Source organism: Bos taurus, chromosome 3 (genome assembly GCF_002263795.3).
Source record: "Bos taurus isolate L1 Dominette 01449 registration number 42190680 breed Hereford chromosome 3, ARS-UCD2.0, whole genome shotgun sequence".
NCBI lineage: Eukaryota > Metazoa > Chordata > Mammalia > Artiodactyla > Bovidae > Bos > Bos taurus.
The window spans coordinates 78,570,999-78,590,653 of record NC_037330.1 but is presented as its reverse complement, the minus strand read 5'-3'; the positions used below and the strand labels follow the sequence as shown (position 1 = coordinate 78,590,653).

The 19,655-nt window shown below is 36.3% G+C and overlaps 1 protein-coding gene across 11 annotated transcripts in view; it reads left to right on the top strand.

Moving 5' to 3' along the window:
* SGIP1 (SH3GL interacting endocytic adaptor 1) overlaps positions 1-18,312 on the top strand; it is a 241,400-nt gene extending 223,088 nt beyond the window's left edge. For all 11 annotated transcript variants that reach the window (XM_059885125.1, XM_015465186.3, XM_059885126.1 and 8 more), the window contains 4 exons: positions 7,061-7,263; positions 8,444-8,508; positions 9,103-9,267; positions 10,281-18,312. In XM_059885125.1, the coding sequence (XP_059741108.1) occupies positions 7,061-7,263; positions 8,444-8,508; positions 9,103-9,267; positions 10,281-10,303 (456 nt within the window). In that variant the 3' untranslated portion in view covers positions 10,304-18,312. The remainder of the gene's footprint in view (positions 1-7,060; positions 7,264-8,443; positions 8,509-9,102; positions 9,268-10,280) is intronic.
* Positions 18,313-19,655: the final 1,343 nt, after the last annotated feature.

Here is a 19,655-nt window from a genome sequence, read left to right as displayed (position 1 = left end):
ATTTGAGAGAATAGCATTGAAACATGTATATTACCATATGTGAAAAAGATCACCAGTCCAAGTTCAATGCATGAAACAGGGCAATCAAAGCTGGTGCACTGGGACAACCCTGAGAGATGGGATGGGAGGGAGGTGGGAAGGGGGGTTCAGGATGGGGGACATTTGTACACCCATGGCTGATTCATGTCAGTGTAAGGCAAAAACCACTACTATACTGTAAAGTAATTAGCCTCCAATTAAAATAAATTAATTAATTTATTAAAAAGAAATAGTTTAAGGTTAAAAGAATATTTGGTACAACACATTACAGGATATGAGAACTTTCTTTCTGTGTTTAGGATTGCCCTTTACCCAAGATTATTACTGATCTAATAACCCTGTTTCAAAACAAGATTCTACAGAGCCTGAGTATCCCACTGATTCCCAGGCACTTGATCTCCTAGGTTATTTTTTGAGCATTGCAATTTTTGTGACTAAATATGCTCAAATTATTTTTCTTAAGATGAGGAAGCTAAATTATTACTTTTGAAAGTTGTACTTTTTAATAGAAATCAGTACATCTCAAACATGAGTGCACTTTAAAACCACCAGGGGAGTTATAAACAAATGCTGGTTCTTAGCTGGTCTTAATTATAGATAGACAGAGATATAGATATAGATAGATATCTATATAAAAATCTACTGTAGATAAATAGAGATGGAGCTAGGGAAGAAGAGAGGGTTAGAGATAGAGATGACAGGGACAGAGACATCTTCTGCCAACCTTTTCACTCTCCTCTTTCACTTTCATCAAGAGGCTCTTTAGTTCTTCACTTTCTGCCATAAGGGTGGTGTCATCTGCATATCTGAGGTTATTGATATTTCTCCCAGATATTTCTTCTGGGCCCTGACACTCTCAGAGATTTTTATTTAATTATTCAGAATGTGACCAGTTCAGTTCAGTTCAGTCACTTAGTTGTTTCCAACTCTTTGCAACTCCATGAACTACAGCATGCCAGGCCTCCCTGCCCAACTCCTGGAGTTTACTCAAACTCATGTGCATTGAGTCGGTAATGCCATCCAACCATCTTATCCTCTATTATCCCCTTCTCCTCCTGCCCTCAATCTTTCCCAGCAGCAGGGTCTTTTCAAATGAGTCAGCTCTTCACATCAGATGGCCAAAGTATTGGAGATTCAGCTTCAACATCAGTCCTTCCAATGAACACCCAGGACTGATCTCCTTTAGGATGGACTGGTTGGGTCTCCTTGCAGTCCAAGGGACTCTCAAGAGTCTTCTCCAACACAACAGTTCAAAAGCACCAATTCTTTGGCTCTCAGCTTTCTTTATAGTCCAACTCTCACATCCATACATGACCACTGGAAAAACCATAGCTGACTAGACGGACCTTTGTTGACAAAGTAATGTCTCTGCTTTTTAATATACTGTCTAGGTTGGTCATAACTTTTCTTCCAAGGAGTAAGCGTCTTTTAATTTCATGGCTGCAGTCACACCTGCAGTGATCTTGGAGCACCAAAAAGTAAAGTTAGCCACTGTTTCCCCATCCATTTGCCATGAAGTGATGGGACCAGATGCCATGATTTTCGTTTTCTGAATGTTGAGCTTTAAGCCAACCTTTTCACTCTCCTCTTTCACTTTCAACAAGAGGCTCTTTAGTTCTTCACTTTCTGCCATAAGGGTGGTGTCATCTGCATATCTGAGGTTATTGATATTTCTCCCAGCAATCTTGATTCCAGCTTGTGCTTCAGCATTTCTCATGTACTCTGCATATACGTTAAATAAGCAGGGTGACAACATGCAGCCTTGACGTACTCCTTTCCCAATTTGGAACCAGTCTGTTGTTCCATGTCCAGTTCTAACTATTCCTTCCTGTCCTGCATACAGGTTTCTCAAGAGGCAGGTCAGGTTCTGTTATGCCCATCTCTTTCAGAATTTTCCACAGTTTATTGTGATCCACACAGTCAAAGGCTTTGGCATAGTCAATAAAGTAGAAACAGATGTTTTCCTGGAACTCTCATGCTTTTTCAATGATCCAGTGGATGTTGGCAATTTGATCTCTGGTTCCTCTGCTTTCTTTAAAACCAGCCTGAACATCTGGAAGTTCATGGTTCACTTATTGCTGAAGCCTGGCTTGGAGTATTTTGAGCATTACTTGACTAGTGTGTGAGATGAGTACAATTGTGTGGTAGTTTGAGCATTCTTTGGCACCACCTTTCTTTGGGATTGGAATGAAAACTGACCTTTTCCAGTCCTGTGGCCACTGTTGAGTTTTCCAAATTTGCTGACATATTGAGTGCAGCACTTTCACAGCATTATCTTTCAGGATTTGGAATAGCTCAACTGGAATTCCATCACCTCCACTAGCTTTGTTCATAGTGATGCTTCCTAAGGCCCACTTGACTTCACATTCCAGGATGTCTGGCTCTAGGTGAGTGATCACACTATCATGATTATCTGGGTCGTGAAGATCTTTTCTGTACAGTTCTTCTGTGTATTCTTGCCACCTCTTCTTAATATTTTCTTCTGTCAGATCCATACCATTTCTGTCCTTTATTGAGCCCAACTTGCATGAAATGTTCCCTTGGTGTTTCTAATTTTCCTGAAGAGATCTCCAATCTTTCCCATTCTATTGTTTTCCTCTATTTCTTTGCACTGATGGCTGAGGAAGGCTTTCTTATCTCTCCTTGCTATTCTTTGGAACTCTGCATTCAGATGGGTATATCTTTCCTTTTCTCCTTTGCTTTTCACTTCTCTTCTTTTCACAGCTATTTGTAAGGCCTCCTCAGACAGCCATTTTGCTTTTTTGCATTTCTTTTCCATGAGGATGGTCTTGATCCCTGTCTCCTATATAGTGTCATGAACCTCCATCCATAGTTCATCAGGCACTCTGTCTATCAGATCTAGTCCCTTAAATCTATTTCTCACTTCCACTGTATAGTCATAAGGGATTTGATTTAGGACATACCTGAATGATCTAGTGGTTTTCCCCACTTTCTTCAATTTAAATCTGAATTTCGCAATAAGGAGTTCCTGATCTGAGGCACAGTCAGCTCCCGGTCTTGTTTTTGCTGACTGTATAAAGTTTCTTCATCTTTTTCTGCAAAGAATATAATCAATCTGATTTCAATGTTGACCATCTGATGATGTCCATGTGTAGAGTCTTCTCTTGTGTTGTTGGAAGAGGGTGTTTGGTATGACCAGTGCATTCTCTTGGCAAAACTCTATTAGCCTTTGCCCTGCTTCATTCTGTACTCCAGAATGTACTGTACTCCAGTACTTCATTCTGTACTCCAGAAATTTGCCTGTTACTCCAGGTATTTCTTGAGTTCCTTTTTGCATTCCCGTCCCCTTTCATAAAAAAAAAAAACATCTTTTTGGGGTGTTAGTTTTAAAAGGTCTTGTAGGTTTTCATAGAACCATTCAACTTCAGCTTCTTCAGTGTTACTGGTTGGGGCATAGAGTTGGATTATGGTGATATTGAATGGTTTTCCTTGGAAACAAACAGAGATCATTCTGTTGTTTTTGCGATTGCATCCAAGTACTGCATTTCTGACTCTTTTATTGACTGTGATGGCTACTCCATTTCTTCTAAGGGATTTTTGCCCACAGTAGTAGATATAATGGTCATCTGAATTAAATTCACCCATTCCAGTCCATTTTAGTTTGCTGATTCCTAGAATATCGATGTTCACTCTTGCCATCTCCTGTTTGACCACTTCCAATTTGCCTTGATTCATGGACCTAACATTCCAGGTTTCTATGCAATATTGCCCTTTACAGCATCAGACCTTACTTCTATCACCAGTCACTTCCACAAGTGGGTGTTGTTTTTGCTTTGGCTCCATCCCGTCATTCTTTCTGGAGTTATTTCTCCACTGATCTCCAGTAGCATATAGGGCACTTACCGACCTGGGGAGTTCCTCTTTCAGTATCCTATCTTTTTGCTTTTTCACGCTGTTCATGGGGTTCTCAAGGCAAGAATACTGCAGTGGTTTGCCATTTCCTTCTGCAGTGGACCACATTCTGTCAGACTTCTCCACCATGACCTGTCTGTCTTGGGTGGCCCCACATGGCATGGCTTAGTTTCATTGAATTAGGCAAGGATGTGACCAAGGTTTACATATTTTTACAAGACCTCCAAGTGATTATAATGCACCCCATGGGCTGAAAATGCACCCCATGGGCTCACATGTTGTAAGGAAACCATTCAACATGAAGTGTCTATGTGCTGGTACATTTCTCAAAAATACAAATGGGTGTAACATTTTTATAGTAAGAATAGTATCATCTAAGCTTTAAACATCATTATGACAAAGCCTAGAAGGTAGACAGAATTCGCCTATTGCAATATGAACTTGATATAAATATTAATATGTAGTCAGGAGACTGAATTCTGGAATTAAGTCAGCTTCCCTACTGTCTACTGACCTTGGACACTTAATCTCCCTGAGCCTCAGTTTCCTCATCTGAAATAAGGATAAAAATGATTCTTACCTAGGTATTTTTTAAGCTTGGAGAACTAACAGCTTAACATACTTCAGAAGTAGCCCTAAGTCTGCCATTTTGCTTTAAATGAGAAATCCCTTTTGTTGTGGTTTAGTTGTATTGTTGTTATTGTTTTTCAACATTGCAAGGGATTGGGTGGGAGGCATTATTAGCACTTTGTGGAATCATTCTCAAATCAAAGCAAGTTGACTTTCTGGCTACCAGTAGCACCCTCCCCAGTAACTAAGACAATCACTTGTCCATAAAGCCCCTCATTGGGCAGAGGAACCACTATGAAGTTGAGAACTCCAGCCGAGAATAAGTGTGTAGAAATGCCAAGGGAGAGGGAGTCTGCTCGCTTTTGAGCTCTTAAATAACAGACTTCTAAATAAGAATTCATTTGCAGAGGACTGGGCTGCTAAAAATAAAGTGTAGAAACTTTATTATAAGGTTTATTATAGAGATTATTGTAAAGTTTTAAAACTTTTATTATAATGATCATCCAACTAAAATTATGTCATCAAAAGCCATGTCTTTCATTTTATAAAAGGATCCATGTCTGGTTTTGTTTCCAAATCAACCACACCCGCTCTGTAAGTGCAGCCTGTCTTCAGGACCCTTCCCCATGGTGTCATATGTGCAGGTATTGCTAGGCCAATAAAAAGCTGCCTATTGTCTTCAAAATCAGCAGAACTCATACTCCATGAATTAAACTTCAAGAGCACAGACATCACCCACACAACCCCTGTGGTGCTCATATACTTGTAAACGGTAGAAATAATAGCCTTGCAAAATTTTCACTGTGGATCCAAGATTCAAGTTGCTATTATTGTTTTATAACTTTTTGCTGATTCTTCAAATCTGACTCTTCCTTAGTCAAATTCACAGTTGTTTCTAACTAGAATTAATAGTAGACCATAGAACGCAGTACTGCCAGTTAGAAGACCCAGGTTTAAGTCCTTAAAATGGCAAATTCCGAAAGAGTAATCGTAACTTGCTTTGTCTAACTTGCTATTTGTGAAGAGCAAATATGATAAGAATGTTAATAGGTTACATGTATTAAAATGTTAATTCCTTATTATATATTAAGCACCATGCTGAGTGTTTCATATGAAACACCTTCTTCAATCATCCTAACATCTCTAGGTATAAGTATTATTCTCATTCCCAGGACTTCTCTAGTGGTCCGGTGATTAAGACTCCAGCCTTCCAGTGCAGGGAGCGTGGGTTTGATCCCTGGTAAAGGTACTCAGGGGCTTCCCAGGTAGCCCTAGTGGTGAAGAACCAGCCTGCCATTGCAGGAGACCTAAGAGATGTGGGTTCTATCCCTGGGTTGGGAAGATCCCCTGGAGAAGGGCATGGCAACCCACTCCAGTATTCTTGCCTGGAGAATCCCATGGACAGAGGAGACTAGTGGGCTAGAGTCCATAGGGTTGCACAGAGTCAGACACGACTGAAGCAACTTAGCATACACACATGAGGGTACTAAGATCCTACATACCACATGGTGTGGCCAAAAAAATTAAAAAGTAAATATTTTTTTAAATTATTATCATTCTTATTTGGCAGATGAGGAAATAACAGAGGCACAGAGAGGTTTTTAATGACTGGTCCAAGATCACTCAGCTTGGAAGTGACAAGCAGAACTCACACTGAGATATATCTGAAAAACCAAAAACACTAATTTGAAAAGATACATGCACCCCAGTGTTCATAGCAGCATTATCTACAATTTGCCATGGTACAGAAGCAGCCTGTTTCTACCAACAGATGAATGGATAAAAGAAGATGTGGAATATATGTATATCTATATGTATACAATAGAATACTATTCAGCCATAAAAAGAATGAAATTTTACTATTTGCAGCAACATGGATGGATTTGGAGAACACTATTCTAAGTGAAATAAGTCAGACAGAGAAGGACAAATACTGTATCACTTACATGTGGAATCTTAAAAATACAACCAACTAGTGAATATAACGAAAAAAGAAGTAGACTCACAGATATAGAGAAAAAGCCAGTGGTCACTAGTGGAAGGGCACTGGTAGGAGATTAAGAGGTGCAAATTGTCAGGTATAAAATAAGGTACAAGGATATATTGTACAACATGGAAAATATAGCCAATACTTTATAGTAACTATAAATGGAGTATAACCTTTTAAAACTGTGAATCACTATGTTGTGCACCTGTAACTTACATAATATTGTACAGCAACTGCACTTCAACTTTAAAAATAAAGGACTCACACCCAGGACTATCTGCCTTCTTGGCCTCAGCTCTTAAGCACTGTGATAGCATCTGCCTAACTGACATAAAATGAATTGTAAACTCTAAAGTGCTGTGGAGATTTTAATCATTTATTTTATGTTTTTAATCTGTAACTGTTTACCTGAAGCATCCAAATCTCATTTACCCATCATGGTGACATTTATTTTTTCTGACTGCTCATTTGTGAGCAGCACAAGGATCTTTTAATAACTATGAATATTCCCATAAGACATAATCATAGCTTCTGGTTTTGTTTCAGATTAATGGTCAAGCCTTAAATGTTCTCTTTTCTGTCTTTGGCAAGGTGTCAGCCCAGGGCATTCAGTCCACGCCTCTGAACTTGGCAGTGAACTGGCGGTGTGAACCAGCAAGCACTGACCTGCGCATAGATTACAAATACAATACAGATGCAATGACAACAGCCGTGGCCCTCAACAACGTGCAGTTCTTGGTCCCCGTGGATGGAGGGGTAACCAAGCTCCAGGCGGTGCTTCCACCAGCAGTCTGGTAAGGAGCCACTAGCCCCCTTCCTCTTCACCAAAGGGCTCCTTCTGACAAAGGCTTAACAGACATTTTAATATTTGTGTTTCCTATAGGAAGAGATCACAGTAGGCCTGGGTGTCAGGGTTCGGGGCAGAAAACAGAAACTGCTGTAGCTATTTCAAGCAGAAAATGATTTAACACAGGGATTTCGTTCATACACAAAAAGAAGAACAAGGTTTAGGCTGGATCTCCAAGAATAATTCCTAGAACACTGCAGAACTGACCCACCAGGGGGGTTGGTACCTCTGCTGCAACCAGGAAGGAGAGAAATTAGAAGGCTGTCAGTGGAGCCATTGAATTCGAGAATCCACCACCCTCATGAGAATCCAAGGATAAGAAAGCTCCTACCGGCACTGCCTAAACTGCTTCTCAACAACTACACAACCGAGACTGGACTGGAGCACGGTTTAAGAAGATGCCCCACATCATCTCAGGCTGCTGACTAGCAGAGAACAGCCCAAAAAGCATCAAGAAAATGGCCTCTGCCCCGCTTCTGTCCTCCAAATCTTAATTAGTGCATGTGATTGGTGGACCTTAGTCTGCATCTAGGACCCTAATTACAAGGGAGTCTGAGTTTCATTTTGCAGTCTCTGTATTATTAAAAGGTACACTAGAGAAGGTATGGGAACAGAAATGGAATAGACACCAAGTATCAATAATGGCTATAAATAGAGCTATTCTCCTAAGGAAAAATATTACAGTGATTCCATATGATTGTTAGAAGCAAAAAGTAGAACATTAAAAAAAAGAATGTCAACCATATAACAGCTTCAATTTAAATTACCTGAGTTAATTGATCAACTAACACTTCCCTTCTATTTTTTCAGTAGATGTGTTAAATTTTTTTAACTGCACTGCCTTCTAAATGTTTAACTCTTTGACGGTGTTGTGACAGTAAAGAAAGAGAAAGCAGAGGATTTGTGGATAGATGGATGGATGAATGAAAGGATGGATAGATGGAAGGGTCGATAGATGAAAGGAGGGAGGGGAAGAGGAGGGATGATGGATGGATAGATAGATAATGCTTAAATTGTAGCTAAAATTTTTAAGATCATTTTTATTAATTAACACTTTGGAAAAATATGACATCCATTAAACAAAAACCCTTACATATGCAGAAGTCTTTTACCTATTTTATTTTTAGGAATGCTGACCAACAAAGAATATTGTGGAAGATTCCTGATATTTCTCAGAAGTCAGAAAATGGAGGTAATGCAATCACAAGCTTATTTTATTTAATATATAAAGCTGAAATAACTGTCAGGTATTAAAAAACTATTAATTGAAATACCCTTAACACTAAAAGTAATAAAAGTATTTTGGTTAAGTTTGTTATGTATTATTATTTTTACCAATAAGAGAAAATAGTTCTTCAATGAATCCTCTGTTACCTCTTTTCCACCGAACACCCCACATCAAACAGACCATACATGAAGGAGACACCTTCTAATGGAAGATGTTTTCATTCTGTATCAGATCTCACACTCTGATAGTTTAGCTATTTTTCACTTTCCTTGTATATTAGTCATAAGCTGAAAATACATTGCCTTCCAAGTATCATGCTTCCAAATTTTGAAGTACCATTTGGCTGAATTACCTTTTTATTGGTGTATTTAAAAAGTAATGAATAATATTTCATGATAAATATTATTCATCACTGTTTTGTCCCTGAAATATACATATACTATGTTCTAGGAAGATTGATTTTGCACTTTAACCTTGAATACAATTTCCAAAATTATATCCAGAATGTTGTGTTGACTGTTATCTTTTAAATTGTTATCAATAATACTCTTTTTGTAGGGGTAGGTTCTTTATTGGCAAGATTTCAGTTATCTGAAGGCCCAAGCAAACCTTCCCCATTGGTTGTGCAGTTTACAAGTGAAGGAAGCACTCTTTCTGGCTGTGACATTGAACTTGTTGGAGCAGGGTACAGATTTTCACTCATCAAGAAAAGGTTTGCTGCAGGTAAGTGGGTATCTTGTGTGCTCATTTGCAGACAACAATATTGCCTTAGCTATTCTTCCTTAAGAAGGAATATGTTATGATTTTCTGATCATCTTCTTCCTCTTCTTCTCCACTCCCAACCCCCATTTCCCATCGCAATCAGAAAGCAAACCAATTGTTGAATGAAGTAAAAATAGGACAATAAACTAGGGAAATCAGAAATTAGGATGGCCCTGCCTACTTATCATGGCTCTGGCTAGTTCTTACATGGGACTGACCTGTCATTCCCATTATATATGTGTGTACACTGAGGTTAATGCTATAAATTCTACTTTGTTATATTGACAAACAAGATAAATGCCATTTTGTTACACTGACAAGCAAGATAAATGCTGTTTTGTCTCTTACCTGAAAATGCTTTTTCTGCAGCAGATCTTCATAGATTTTAGACTTAGGCTTAGCTGAGATCTAAGAGTATCCATCTTTCATTTCAATAACAACTTTAAAAAGTCTAGGCCAAAGATCAGAACCAGTTACCTTGAGCTGAAATGTGGTCATGAGACCCCTTTGGGGGCACACATGAGAGTTTATTGGTAGGGATTCCCCAATATTAAGGTGATTTGTTTGTCAAGGATTTGCTGGGATACCTCCAGGGTTTTATGGTTGCAATATTGATATAATTATTAATTAGCCCCCTTTCACTCTCAAAAATGGCCCACATTGAAAAGTAATTATATGATTACTCCTACTATAAGAAGCTGGATTCTCACATCCAGGAATAAATCTTCCAACCTATTCTGGGCAAAACCCAAACCTCTGCAAAGTGTTCACATATGGAAATGTGAAAAGGCAACGTGCTGGTCTAGAAAACTGAAAACTTTAAACACTTTATGTGTTTTATGTTAGTATTGTACCCCTTGAGTATGTAATATTTAGTTTCTAGAAATAAGGCAGGAAGAATAAAATGTTACCCACATAATAACCACATTATGGAACTAGCAGATAACCTGTTGATATGTTGTTTTATTTTGCAGGAAAATACTTGGCAGATAACTAATAAAATCTTATGCAAGGATTTGGAGATTCATATAAAGGAGAACTGTTGTATGAGAAACAGATTTTAATTTTGGTTTGATGAAAACAAACCAAAAATCTGCACTTGGGATATACCTGCTGGAAATGTCAATGACTTTCAGCAATGATTTCCCTGACACAATACCATGACCAGTCCTACAGTATTTACTTCTAGGTGTAATATTGTTAATGGTTTTAAAATGTAATTATTGTATTTGTAAATTGTACTCATTCCAGTAAGGCGGTTAGATACTTGAGTTTTAGCATTTTACCATTCCTGAAATGGATGTAATTTAAACTGTGGTATGTAAATTTAATAGTAGTACTGTTGAATGGCACAATGCTTACAGAGGTAGATTGCATTTTGTCAATATATAAAATTTAAATATAATATTGTTAGCTGTCATAAAGGGGGTGCCACGCACAAAGAAAATTAAGCAGGACCAGAAAAAAAAACTTCCTTTTCTTCAGTCCTTGGTATGTTTTACTCTAGTGCTAAATAAAAATTCTATCTTCAGATGTTTAGTGGATTAAATTCAGAAACTGTTTCAGAAAACAAACAAAAAAAAATCTAAAGTTACAGCATATTCAAAGAAAAGCATTAATTGCCACTTTTTAAAAAGCTTTTTTTTCAAACTGCAAATTTCATAAAAATGCAAACTGTGTAAACAGGGCCTCTTATTTTTATAACTTGTGTAAAAAGGGAAAGCAATTCATATTTAAAGTTTAAGTATATGAAATTATAAACAAGAGTAAAGAAGATGTTGAAATCTTAACTACTCCCCTCCCTTCCACAGATTAGCAGATATGGGGACTACTGAATAATCAGACTAAAACCAAAATTGTGGTTTTAAAATTTCAAGAATTTCCATGGTTGAAGTGGTTAACAACTTTTGCACAATGTCTCTAGACAGAGACCCTCCCAACCTAGCATGGAGAATTGTACCAAGCATCTTCCTCATTACCCACAGGAATCAAAATATTGACTCTAAAAAACCCAGAAAAAAAGATTTCAGTCCCCTGTTGAAATCCAGAAGTAGAATTTTAATCATCATTTATATCATATGGGAAGGAAAAAATAAGCTTTATAAATGAAATCCTAACCACATTATTGTGCAATAAATTTCCTTTTGGATAAGATTCATTATATGTAACTATAAATCGTTGCTGTTTTTAGAGAATCAAAAAGAGTTATCAAAAATGTATGTTATGATTTCATTGTTGCAAGATATAATAAAAACTGTAATTATTCAGTCTGGCCTCGATATGGGAATTCAGGATGGAGAAGTTCTTCTTCAGGAGTCCCAGCTGTAAAACCTTCCTCCATTACAATCTGAAAACATGAATCTTCCTTTAAGTCATAGAACCTATTTTAAACATAAACTCATTCCTGTTCTAGGTTATACTATTAAATAACTATAATTATTAAGTTGTTAAATTTATCGTTAGTTGCTAAATTTTATTTACATCATTCATATTTGACAAAGAACTTTAGCCCCTTAAAATTTTAGAATCAAATTAAATTTTGTAAGCTTACTTTTAAAATGAAATTGTAACTGGCAATTGTTTATAGTGGAATTTTTTTAATTAATATTTGTACTCCTCAATCAGTGCTTGCTACCAAGAGACTGTTCAAAATGATCTGTTTTACCTAAGAAGAATTCTTGCTGTGCAAACAAATTCTCGATTGGCTCCCCAAGCAGTCTGACATTGAAGTTTTTTGAACAAGTGACTAATATAGTCACTTTAAAGATATTCAATTTTATTTTGAAATAAAAATAGAAAATGAAAACTTTTAAATCCCATAAAACATGGGGAAATTTCAAACACTGGAACCAATGGAGAGTAAGTAGCAGAAAATTAAGAATTATCCAGCATATGAATATAAAAATGTGTTCTTAAGATATTAATCCATGAGAAAACATACTAAATATTAACACAAAGCATATTAAAAATATGTAAATATTATTGGTTCTCATGTCTTGCTCATTATATTTTATTTTATACCATTCTAGAGGGAATTAGTAATTAAACACAAGATTTTCCTTTTCATAGAATACTTTTGTTTATACTATAAAATGTAATTTAAAACAGATTTCATTAATCTCTAACATTATTCAAATGTCTCTAGATACCAAATTTGAAACTATGAAGATATCCTATGATTTCATAATTGGTCTTTATGAAACAGAGTAAAAGTCAATGATTTCAAAATTATTAACTAATTTTGAAATATTATTATTATTGAATAACAAGAACCTCAGTAGAGAATATATCCCTTCTTCTTTTGGAAAATAGGTCAAATAACAACACAATAAATTAATATCAGGGATTTAGATTTTGATGGGTTTTTTTTAACCTTGTAGTTTATAATCTCCTGTTATTCTTGTATCCATAGTACTATACAATAAGAAATAGTGTTAGGAAAAATGATCCTAGACAGTGAAATTATAAAAGAAACATTAGGTCAGGTTCATTATCAATTCCTAAAACAAAATGTGCTGGTACATGTTCAGATTTTTAATACCAAGCATGAAAAGAAAAAGATTTCTCATTAGCCAGGACAGCATTTCCTGAGTGCTATAATTAGATAGAAAATACGAATGCTTTATTTTGCAACATGGAAAATGTGGTTTTTTTAAATAAATTTCATATTTTTCACGTTATTTTTAAAAATTTTCTGTTAAGCATTAGTCTGAATTTTATCATAATTGAAACATATAGTTCCAAACAATTTAATTTTAAATTGCTTTTAAAGCTCTATTCTTCTCTACACTTACAGTCAAAATGAAAATTCATTGTATAGTATTTGGAAATGTATTTCACCTGTAAAGAAAGAATGTCTACATTTCAAATGGTTTCAAGTGAATACAGAGGAACCATCCCCTCCAGAAAGTCAGACTACAATTGTTTTACTTTTGTTTTTATGAATTTTTACTCAGTCTCAATCTGCAAAGTGTTTGAGGCCACAATTACTCATATTCCCATTTCCAAACATTCATTTCAAAGAAGCCTTTCAATATCAGCTCTACCACTAACTCTGCTATATGACCTTAGAAAATCACAGCCCTTTTTAATTTCTCAGCTTTAGAATGAGGCATTGGGATTGCCAGTGGTTTCCAAGCTTTTCTTAACAGTCACTTGCACATGAATTCCTATTAGCAAAATAACTAAAAGCAATGAAGGAGTTCTTCCAGCAGTTTAAATTTGGCTCTCCAGAGCACTGTTTAAATACCATAATAACACAACTGTGATCTATACATCTCCCACCTCAGACGTTCCATGGTTCTACTTGACTAAGAGAGATCCACCTGTGGGGGCTTTACAATCACAGTACTTGATATACAATAAAAAGTGATTTCCCTTGAGTGCCATATACCATTCACTATGGATGTTAGCTTACCTAATCTTTATATCAACCCCTAAATGGTACATACTCTTTTTAATTAGTATTTTACAAATGGTGACATTGAGTCTTAGATTAATAAAATTATTATTAATTTTTTAAAAAGTGACATAGCAGCTGGAAGTAATCCAGGTTATCTTGACAACAATGGGAGCAATTGGCCTGTTTTACTTACTCATTCTAGGAAATGAACTCTTCTGTTTTATTTTATCATATATATTCCATTTGAATACCCAAGTAAAGGGTGCTATGAAAAACTAATACCAAAATAAGGATAATTCCCAAGGCAAAATTGTTGGGAAAGAATATGTTTCTCAAAGCATGATATGTGAACCTCTTGTTTTATCATTTATTTAACAAGGGCAATGGTTTTGGCTTAGGTATCACTATAACCCCAGAGCCTAGAAGACAGTGGGCATCAATAAATTTATACTGAATAAATAAATCTGTCAGGGTGGAATTTAAGAATACATACTTTGACAAGCACCCAAAATTTGAGAATCACTGCCCTAGTAGATCTCTCAAATACTTCTTAGTTCTGACATTACATCAGATTTTAGACATTCAATTATTACTTGAATACCATTTTTCTAGTGAGCATGTTTTTGTGTTTTTTTTTCCCATTCAGTCCATTTAGCTTCCTCAAATCTTGAAAGAAAACAAAAAGGTAGAGAGATTTGTTTAGGAAAACACCTCCTTTTTTTTTTGAGTTCTTTTATGCTGTCTCAAAGTGGCCTAACATGTAATCTCTCATTTTCATTTTTCTGTCCTTTTGTCTATGTTGTCAAAGATTAAAAGAAGAAATAGGGAGGGTGCAAGCTGTCATGAAATCCAGATAAAATGTCTCCCTTCCTGCCAGGGACACAGACATCTAACTTGTGAGTTAACACTATTTATTCTGTAGGCCTTTGAACAATGCTTTATCAGCATCAGTTCAGTTCAGTTCAGTCGCTCAGTCGTGTCTGACTCTTTGCGACCCCATGAATCGCAGCACGCCAGGCCTCCCTGTCCATCACCAACTCCCAGAGTTCACCCAAACTCTTGTCCATCGAATCAGTGATGCCATCCAGCTATCTCATCCTCTATCGTCCCCTTCTCCTCCTGCCCCCAATCCCTCCCAGCATCAGGGTCTTTTCCAATGAGTCAGCTCTTCGCATGAGGTGGCCAAAGTATTGGAGTTTCAGCCTCAGCATCAGTCCTTCCAATGAACACCATCAGCATGGACTAGTGTAATTCCAAGAGAGCTGCACCAATTTTGTTTTTGCATTTTTTTCCTCAAAATTATCACAGTCTGTCAATTAAAGTTGAATGATACGGGAAAATGTACTAAGGAGATGAGTTTATGGTTTGTTGGGGGTTTTTTTCTTTCTTTTTTTCAAAAGATGATGCATTTGAGCAAAATCTCATTCAATCTAAATGTATTCTTTTTGCTACATAGTTTTCTGATCAGGATTTTTTTTAAATGGAAGCATAATTTTTTATGATATGAAAACTAGGATTATCTCTAAATACTGCTTTCAAAGTTAATGTAAAGTCAACATGATTCTTCCTTAAAATGAGTCAAATTAAATTGTTGATGTGAATAAAAAAAATCAGTCTTTGTTACACTGATTAAAGAGACTGTTCTGGTGAACCACCCCACCTCCTTTAATGTGTGTGCTTCTCTCTTGAGGCTTTTTTTTCTTTTTTTTTCCCCCTCTTTGGCAAACAGTAGTTAAATGCCATTTGCTCATTGGTGAATCAAGCATGACTACCATTATATTACTTTTTGTCCATTGAATACATGGAGGAAAAACGAGATACGAATGCAATGTTTAAGTTCCCAACTATAAAAACAAACAACAAAACCCACTAGCATTTCTATTTGTTTGATATTCTGTCATCTGCTATAAGCGAGAACTGCATTTTAAATATGTAATTGAATACTAAACATCCTTTTTGAAAGAACGTCAAATTTTAGGGTCTATTGACTAACATTGGTCAGACCTCTTACAGTTGCTCATGTTTAATATCTGATTTTTATCCAAAATGAGTATTCCTAGGAGAGAATGTCACCTCCCTATTTGTTGACATTCACCACAGGGATAACAACTTATTCTCTAACTTCAACTTCTAAAGTTATTTTTCCTTTGTTTTACAGTATTTCTAATTATCTCCTTCTGACTCTAAGGTAGCACATTGCCCATTCTAAGTACATCTTTAACCTTATGACAAAAGATGTTTCAGAGAAAAGCAAACTTTATGTGTCCCTTAACTGGTAAAAATAATAATAATAATAAGGAAAGGGTAATTTTACTTCATTCATCATATTCTGGTATTTCCCAAATCATGTTCAACACTGCTGCTTCTGGCAAGTGTTCATTGTGGTCTGAGAATAAATGATCCTAGACCATAGACCTCACTCCTTGGACATTGTTAATTAATGTTAGTGCTTTAATGAAGCTTAAAGTTTTGAATCAAGAAAAAACAGTTTTCTAAACACATCTTGAAGAAACTTTAGAAAAGTTTTGTTTTACATATCTTTCAGCAACTTCAAATAATATAACCAGGAATTCTTTGAAAAAGATGCTTCTGGTTTTTTGTTTTAACCCTAAGGAAAACTTATGCCACTTTAAATGAATCTACTTTAAAGTTAATTAGTATATCTTAGTGAATTTTATCACCTAATATATTCAAAACAGTAAAATTGTTTCACCATTTAATTTTTTTAAGTATAATTTTTAAGATCTGCACCTATGGGTATCACATCATGGTGCAATCTGTTGAAGATGGTCCAGATTCTTTATTGAGTATAATTAATACTCGTGAACAATCCTTGGTAATACTTTATCTAAACGCTTCAAGAAATTGAATCATGATGAATTGATACTCACAGCATTTTTACATAAGCTTGTTAGAAATTATATGAAAAACATTTCAGTTAAACCCAAGAAAAATGTGCTATTTAGTATAGATTTTGCAATACTCCTACATTCTGTTACAAGCAGAGCATTACATAGTACTTTTTGCTTTGCTTTATTTTGCAAATCAGTTGTTTTCATGAACAAAGTTTCTTTAAAAATTCCTGGGTAAACTGTCTGTGATCAGAGAGAAAAGCATAAAGCTGAATCACTTTACCTTTCTCTAAATACAGTTCAATTTTTAATTCAAAGTGTGTGAATCAGCATGATGGATTATAAGCCATTTATCATTTTTAAACATTCCATTGAATGAGTATATCATGCACATGTTAATTCCATCTTATTTGTTCAGTTGTTTATTACTTCACTGACCTTTTCTTTTGGAAAAACAAATTTTAGTATTTTTCATACGTCTCCACTTTAAAATATTTTCAATAATACAAAAAATGACTAGCACTGGGATCACTGTCCCAAGGTCCAATGTCAGGTTTTTCCTTGTCCTTATGAGATGATAGGATGATAATTTTTAAGCTGTGATTTTGCAGGTCAGTATTTCAGTTTTACTTTCTTAATATATGCATGAGAGAGACTGACCTCTGTTTCATCTCCCTCTCTGTGTTTGTCTCTCTCTCAGTCTAAGAGAGTTGGAACATTGCTGCTGAATAATTTTTCTTGAAAAAGCCAAGTGTTGGTATGATATGTAACTCTCATCCAAAAGCAGGGCTTCACTACAGGTCAAGCAGTCATTTGAAGAGCTGGATTTTAAAACTGTTTGAAGAGTACTGGATTTCAATATACAGAGGATTTTTTTTTTCACTTTGGATGGGAGAAGATCTAAAATGGTCAAATTTTAATTTTTGTGCCTGCTAAGTAGCAATGTAAGGCATTTTTTGTACTTTTAACAGTAAGAGAAACTAGGGAAAGAATCTCAGAGAAATTTAGCTGTATTTCTAAAAGTAATAAAATTCAGTCAGCTGTCTTTCTTAAGGAAAATGCTATTAGTGTATACTTTGAGTTGGTGGTAGCATTTATTTAAAGATCTCCACAATATCTATAGCAAAAGTAAGCAATGTCTTTTTGACCTTGGATGGAGTACATATTTTCACAAAATACCTTGAGCATAAAATATTTATAAAAAGAATTGTGGGCCAAAAGACTCAAATACACTTTGAAAATCAGTTAAAATGTTGATGACTGGCTCTTTTTCCTACATGTGTAATTCAACAGAGAATACTTTATTCTCATAGCCGTAACTGCTTTGTCTGTGATAAAATCTCTATTGCTTCTGTGCTGTGCTCAAGAAAAAACCAGCAAAAGAATCATGGGTTTGTTCCTTTACAGAACTGCCCAAAGCTCTCTGATGAGCAATGGTGATATGAATGTGTAATACTGACTTCTTGAAGATAATCATGAGAACATTTTAATGTTACTTGCCTTATACATTAGAAAAAAATGTGGGTATCATTTTTTGTAAATAATGATTTTTACAAACGTTTTTTCCTTCATAATTTTCCCAACACCCATTTCACAAAATTCTGAATATGCAATTATCATGGCACATTACTGCAACTAGGGTTCCCATTTCAGGACAAAGTTTAATTATATGTGAGAACAAAATCAAATATCTCAGTAAATTGTTATTTCAATGTAATTTTTTCTGGAAAATAAATGAAAAACAAAAATAAATTGAGTTGTGAATCTCTTTTATTACCAGCCTCTTAAAATTTTACCACATTTCTGGAAAAGTTATTGCATATTTAGGGTGGGCATGGTGGGCAGAAGTGGGGGCACAGTGCAAGGGCTTTAGAGTTGGACAAATCTTAGCTCTATAACTATAGTCTTGAGTATGTTACTCAATGATTCTTCATTTCCTTAAATAAAGTTAATAACCTCTTATCCTGGGGTCATTGAACAGACTAAATGAGATAATACTTACCAGCCACTTAATTCCTATTACAAAGATCGAAGGCAAATGGAGAATTGGGTGGCAGAGGATGAGATGGTTAGATAGCATCACCAACTCAATGGACATGTATTTGAGCAAACTCTAGGAGACAGTGAAGGACAGGGAAGCCTGGCGTGTTGCAGTCAACAAGGTCACAGAGCTGACTGAACAACCACAACAACGGTTACATAGTGAATAGCCACAGTCCTCTCCTGGGCTTAGTTCTCTGTGAATAGCAATTGAGATGGGCCAGAAAATGTGACTGCTCTTTCTCCAATACTATCCTAACCCTTATGTGCTCTATCCTTATCCAGATGTATTGTGATTGACAGGCAGTTCTAGCTGCACTGGGCACTCATCAAAGGACCTGCACCAGGCTAGGTGCTCAGAGGCACCATCTTATTTCTGGCTCCAATGATTGCCCACTTTGTGAGGGTCCCTTCAAGGTCTGGTTTTTTCCCCTTGTGATGGGGGAGAGGTTCTGCAGTTATAAGGGGGATAGTTATTAAGGAGAAGGGTCCAGTGGTTGTGTCAGGTAAGTCCTCAACCCCAAACAGTCTCCGTTTCAAATCTTTTTAAACTTTAAGGGCTGGGGAGGGTGATGTTAAGGAAAGAATAAAAAAGTACAAAAGTTTGTAATGCATGAAAGATAAGCCTGTGAATTCCAAGGGGTCTTGAGCATATTATTTATTATCTCAGAATCTCAATTCTCTAAATCTGTAAAGGAATAACAACCCTTTCTTGAAAGAGTTGTTGGGACGACTGGGTAAAACTAAAGCAGTTTGCCAGTACCTGGTAAATGTAATTATTCCTATTATCAATCACACGGTGGAATGCGGGGTCAGGAGTCAGGGGTCAGGTGAGGGGATGGGGGTGCTTTACTTTCTCGCTATGCCTCGCATTTCCAGTCCTAGGAACCGGCGGCATTTCCCATCCCTGTCCCCGACACCTGCGAAAAGAAACCGACGAGGGCTCTCAGGGCGGCCTCTTGAGTCCCCGATGTCCCCCTCGCTATAGAATGAGCCGGCTCCTCCGCAGCTCGTGGCCACACCCACGGCACAGCCAGGCCCAGGGCAGCCCGCTC